General features: G+C 49.4%; 1 protein-coding gene across 1 annotated transcript in view; it reads left to right on the forward strand.

Moving 5' to 3' along the window:
* The window catches only part of RNF122 (ring finger protein 122), a 15,115-nt gene that overhangs the window by 5,506 nt on the left and 3,650 nt on the right, over positions 1–5,959 (forward strand). The window contains exon 2 of the mRNA XM_007450747.1: positions 1,660–1,816. Coding sequence (XP_007450809.1) covers positions 1,660–1,816 — 157 coding nt within the window. The remainder of the gene's footprint in view (positions 1–1,659; positions 1,817–5,959) is intronic.

The following is a 5,959-nucleotide window of genomic DNA, read 5'->3' on the forward strand; positions in this document are numbered from 1 at the left end:
GCCAAAAAAAAAAGAAAATCTTGTCTTGTCCAACAGATCTGCTCTTTGTTTCTTCAGCCAGAACTCTGTCACATACCTACCCCAAAACCAAACCCCTGGCAAGGGCAAGGTGATTACCACCTTTGGACCAATCAGGATTTACCCCTGAGTCATGTGAGAAAGGGAAGCATCCAGTGGCCACCAGTGCTTCCCAAGCTGAAGGGACCTTGTTAAACTGTAATAGATTCTGATTCATTTCAGTGGGGGTGGGCCCGAGAGTCTGCATTTCTGATGAGCTCTGGGGATGCCACTGCCATTAGGGGACTGCACGGCAAGGCTCTGAGTAGAAAGGGGGAAGGTGGCCAGTAAAAGTTAGCTGTAGCTCCCTGCCCTCACCCCCCGCACCTTTCTGGAACGCTGGCCCAGCCTCAGAGTGAGCAATTTCTATTCTGGTCCTGGTGCAGTTTGGCTTCTGGAGCAGGTAGCTTAATAATGACAAATGACCTTTGGAACTGCGCTTTGCAATTTACAAAGCGTATTTCTTATACCATCCTTTTCGGTCCTCTCTGCACATTGCTTGTTTTCCTGTGACAGAGTGGAGCTTAGCGAGGTAATTTCCTAAAGGTCACATAGCTCGGGAGAGGTGGGATTGGAGCCCAAGTGTACCTTTCCTCACCTAAGGCTCTTCATTTAGCTACTGCACTATATAGTCTTCTCCCTGATGGAAGTGAGTTTTCCATTTTCCGCCCATTGCCTGAATCCTTGATCCCCTAGATGGGGATGCTGGTTTAAGTACTGTGTGTATGATCCCATTTCGTAGATTGGTTAAATAATTTACCCAAGATCATGTAGCTAGTAAGTGTTGGAACTAGGGTATAGATATAAGCCCCTGGAATGTAAATTGGTACAGCCATTACGGAAAACAGTATGGAGGTTCCTTAAAAAACTAAAAATAGCCATATGATCCAGCAATCCCACTCCTGGACATATATCTGGAGAAAACTCTAATTCGAAAAGATACATGCACCCTAATGTTCATAGCAGCAGTGCTTACAATAGCCAAGGCATGGAAGCAACCCAAGTGTCCATCCACAGACGAATGGATATCAAGAAGATGTGGTATATATACATAATGGATATCACTCAGCCATAAAAAAGAATGAAATAACACTATTTGCAGCAACATGGATGGACCTAGAGATGATCATACTAAGTGAAGTAAGTCAGAGAAAGACAAATACCATATGATATCACCTGTATGTGGAATTTACAAAACAGAAACAGACTCACAGACATAAAAAACAAACTTATGGTTACCAAAGGGGAAGGGAATCAGGGAAGGGTAAATTAGGAGTTTGGGGTTAACAGGTACAAACTACTGTATATAAAATAGATAAACAACAAGCACCTACTGTATAGCAAAGGGAACTGTATTCAATATTCTGTAATAAACCATCACGGAAAAGAATATGAAAAAGAATATGTATATGTATAACTGAATCACTTTGCTGTACACCAGCAACTAACACAACATTGTAAATCAACTATACTCCAATTTAAAAAAAAAAAAAAAGTAAGCCCCCGAGGTTTGCCATTTCTCCCTGCATCCTTGCTCACACAGAGTGGCCCCAATGGTAAATTTCCCACTGTCGTAATACTTTCTCTCCCCGTTCTTTGTAGGGTGTTTCTGTGGCCTGGGACTGGTGAGCACCAACAAGTCCTGCTCGATGCCACCCATCAGTTTCCAAGACCTTCCCCTCAACATCTACATGGTCATCTTCGGCACAGGCATCTTCGTCTTCATGCTCAGCCTCATCTTCTGCTGCTATTTTATCAGGTGGGTGGTTTGCTGGCTGACCTGGGGTTGGGGGAGTCTAGGAGGCAGCGGCTGTGGGTAGGGTGAGCTGAGTGAGGCTCCAGTCACAGAGTCACCAGCCTCCAGCCGGGGCCGCTGCTTTGAGGACAGGACTTAGTCCTGCCCTTGGCTGGGCCCCTGAGGCCTGGTGTTTCTATTTACATCAGCCTGTCAAGTTGGTGGAGAGCATATAAGGTCAGCATGGGTCAGGCTGCGTTCCCACCCTTTGGCCAGTTATTCTCAGTTGCCTAGAATGACTGTCCAAGTAATATCATCAGTGGTCCCTAGCTGTCTCTCTCCGCCCATTCACACTCTCTGGATGGCCAGGGATGGGAGGCATCATTACGCCAATGTCATGATCCTCTGCCCTCCTGGGAAATCCTGCTGTCATCCCTCCAGATGCTAATATTAGCAAGCTGGTGTCTGCAGAGCTGCTTATTTGTTCTGCCTTGTAAGCTCTTATGTTTGAGAGAGAAAAAACTGGAAACCATCACTTCTTGAGCGTGGCAGTGCTAGCCAAGCTCCAGGAACTGTTTTCTTCACTTGTAGACAAGGGATCTGGTGGCTGTTTTCTATCAAAAATGTGGGGCAGGAAAAAAAAAAAAAATGTGGGGCATGACTGGTATTCAGAGTGGAAAATACAGTAGTGTTTCTGACTAGGGTGCCCTATTGGTATTAACAATTCCTCATTGTATGGGACTGTCTTGTGCTTTGGGGAACACTGGACACCCCTGACCATTAGAATGTGCTAATGGTCCTGAGTGCCATTGTGATAACCAAGCCACACAACCCCCCATACACAAACACATGATCACCCAGCGCCTGGGTAGACGATATCAGCTGGGGTCTAGGCTGGTGTCTGATCAAATCACCTAAGAAGATTAAATTAAGATGAAGGAAAAAGGAGTTCCTGTTCCCCACTGAGATGTCCCAGTGGATTTGAGTGCTTCACCTGGCAGGAGGCTAGAGGGAAAGTAGATACTTGTCCGGATACCTAGGGCTGGAGGAGCTCCCTCTTAAGAAGGGGAGGTGCCCGTGGGCCCTGCTCTCTTGTGCTCCCCATCCATACCTTGGGCTCCTTCTTTCTCAGGACTTTAAAAAGTCCCCAGGACTGGAATTTTCCACTTACAAGTCTTTGCAGAAGAGGTAGAGTCAAAAATTTGCATCTAATTAGTAAGTGATGGTAGATTTCCCATATCTCACCACCCCTCCCCTTTCCCCAAGTCTGTTTTCTTCTGCAAACTCTTTCGTCTTCCTGACCACCAACCACTGCGCTCTCCCCATATGAAGCAATTTATACAACTCCCCAGAGACGGAAGATGGAGACATAGCAAAGATTTTTGTGTGACGCTGGCAGGAGGCTGTAAAACCAACTCTGTTTGGCCCCTACACACACACACAGAGGCACACCCATGCCAGGCTGCAAACATGGTCAAGAGAAGAAAATCTACAAAATTACTCTGAGCCAGTATGTGGGTGACCAGGTTTCATTTCCTGATGCTGCCACTAATAGGTGTGATCTTAGGGTTTTAGCTACTCTTTACTAGGTACCTTCTGTGTGCCAGGCATCATGGTCAGCATTTTGTAAAACATTTAGCTTACTTAGTCCTCAGAACTTGCCTCCAGTTTCGGTATCAGCCTGCTTCTGCTTCATAAATGAGGAAATGCATGCTCAGACAGTAAAAGATCTGCCGAAGCTCCTATATCCAGGAAGATGGAGAGGTGAGCTAGTCTGATGACAATTAGGGAGAGTCTTTCAGATTCTAGATGTTGGTCTTCTCCGATTCCTCTTCCTTGAATGGGAACAGCTGTGGCATCCATGGCCACCCCCTTGCAGCTAGAGATCGTGGTCCTGCAGAAGGACGGGCTGGGAGCTCTGGGTATGGCTGATTTATTTTTTGTTTGGCTGGAGTTAAAGAACAGAGCTGCAACCACATGATACCAGAAGCTTTCCCCACTGCGGGGCTGCTCGGCACCACCTGTTCCTCCTGCAGTAATCTGCCCCTTTGCCACCCTGCCCTCTGTCCTGCAGTCTGCCCGAAGCCAGTTTGACCCTGGCTTGCCGGCATGTGGCAGCCTGGGAGTGTCTATATATAGAAAGACACACAAGCACAGAAGCCACTTCCTCTCCCTGCTTCTCGGTTTCCTCCTCAGCCAAAATAGGCCCGTGACCCGCCTCCTGACCTGGTGAGCTCATCGGCCAAGGCCAGCCTCTGCTCCCCCTCTCTCTGTCTCCCTGCCTCCCATCCCCCGACCGCAGGAGCAGATCTCTGCCCTACACAGGATGGAGGGGCCCGTGAAGTACAACTGGGCAGGAAAGGAACCATTATTTTCAGGACCTTTTGCTGCATTGTTTGTTGCAAAAGGGAAAAGCTGGGGAGAGCCCACTGGCAGTGGCTAGAAATGGTCTCATTGAATTCAGGGTATTTTTAGTTGCTTTGCTCACCCAACAGCTGAGAAGGCCACCTGTCCAGAGTTGTTGGCACTCCATCCCCTGCTGGGATGGCCCAGGATCTCTGCTTTTTGCTCTGTTTCCCTTGCAACCCTCTTGGCCCCATTTCCTCACAATCTATACCTCCCTGACATGGAAATCTACATGGAGAGTGAATATAGAATGTGGCTTTGAAGCACTTGACTGTTCCGAGAGATGGTCTTAGGCTCTAAGAGTCAGGCTTTTGGAGGATCCTCAGGTGAGACCATTAGAGGGAGCCAGGCAGATGGAAGGGCCGAGGGTGGAGAAGGGGGGCACCCCAGGCACCCTACGACACGGCAAGCAGAAAGGCCCTGCACATACTCTGTAAGTGTAGCCATGTTGCAGGTGAGGCAGGCGAGGCTTAAGAGATGGACAACCCCTCGTTCTGAGTCAGGAAGCAGACTCCTCACCACTACCTTATTTACTCTGTACATACCTGCTAACCGAGCAGCAGCGTCTCCCTCAGAAGGTGGCTGTGAGCACCCCGGCGATGAGGTCACTTTCTTTCTTCCCCAGATTAACCCAATATCAGGCAGGTCGCACTTGATCATTTAAGCTTTGGGTACATCCTTCCCCGCCCCTCTCATTTGGAAGTGGAGACACAGTGTATATATGAAAGTAGTACAAAGGTAAGGGTGGGGGCTTCCCTGGTGGCGCAGTGGTTGAGAGTCCGCCTGCCGATGCAGGGGACGTGGGTTCGTGCCCCGGTCCGGGAGGATCCCACGTGCTGCGGAGCGGCTGGGCCCGTGAGCCATGGCCGCTGAGCCTGCGCATCCGGAGCCTGTGCTCCGCAACGGGAGAGGCCCCAACAGTGAGAGGCCCGTGAAAAAAAAAAAAAAAAAGGTAAGGGTGGAACGGTGCAAGCCCTGTTTAGGCCCTTCTTAGCCCAACCCTCCAATGACCAGAAACTGTCCGATGCCACCCTCAGACCAAGGCAGGGGGACACCTGCCCCACCTGTCCCCTGACCTCCTGTTAGGAGCCATGGAGGTGGCGGCAGCCCAATCTTAATCTGTCTCCTGGCTGTGCATCAGGCACGGCTCTTCCAGACCTTCTGCACCCCCCTCCGCTCTGGTTCCAGCATCTCAGTGTTGCTCTTGGGGCATCTTACCTCACTCCCTTCGACTGAGGCTCGTGATTGGAGATTCTCTTTCTGTAACTCAGGCCAGCAATCTTTTTCTGCAAAAGGCCAGATATTATAGGTTTTGCAGGTCATATGATCTCTGTCTGAACCACCCAGCCCTATTGTGCAGAAGCAGCCATAGACGGTACATAAGCTGTTGGGTTGGCCAAAATAAGATCGTTCGGGTTGTTCCGTAAGATGTTGTGGAAACCCCCGAATGAACTTTTGGGCCAATCCAATATAATGTGGCTCTGCCCCAGTAAAATTTTATAGGCATTGAACTTGAGTTTCATATAATTTTAACATGGCATGAAATATTCTTTTGATTCCTGCTTTCAGCCATTTAAGAATAAGTACCGGGGCTTCCCTGGTGGCGCAGTGGTTGAGAGTCCACCTGCCAATGCAGGGGACACGGGTTCGTGCCCCGATCCGGGAAGATCCCGCATGCCGTGGAGTGTGGCTGGGCCCGTGAGCCGTGGCCGCTGAGCCTGCGCGTCTGGAGCTTGTGCTCCGCAACGGGAGAGGCCCGCG

The sequence above is a fragment of the Lipotes vexillifer genome, unplaced genomic scaffold (assembly GCF_000442215.2).
Source record: "Lipotes vexillifer unplaced genomic scaffold, Lipotes_vexillifer_v1.1 scaffold74, whole genome shotgun sequence".
NCBI lineage: Eukaryota > Metazoa > Chordata > Mammalia > Artiodactyla > Lipotidae > Lipotes > Lipotes vexillifer.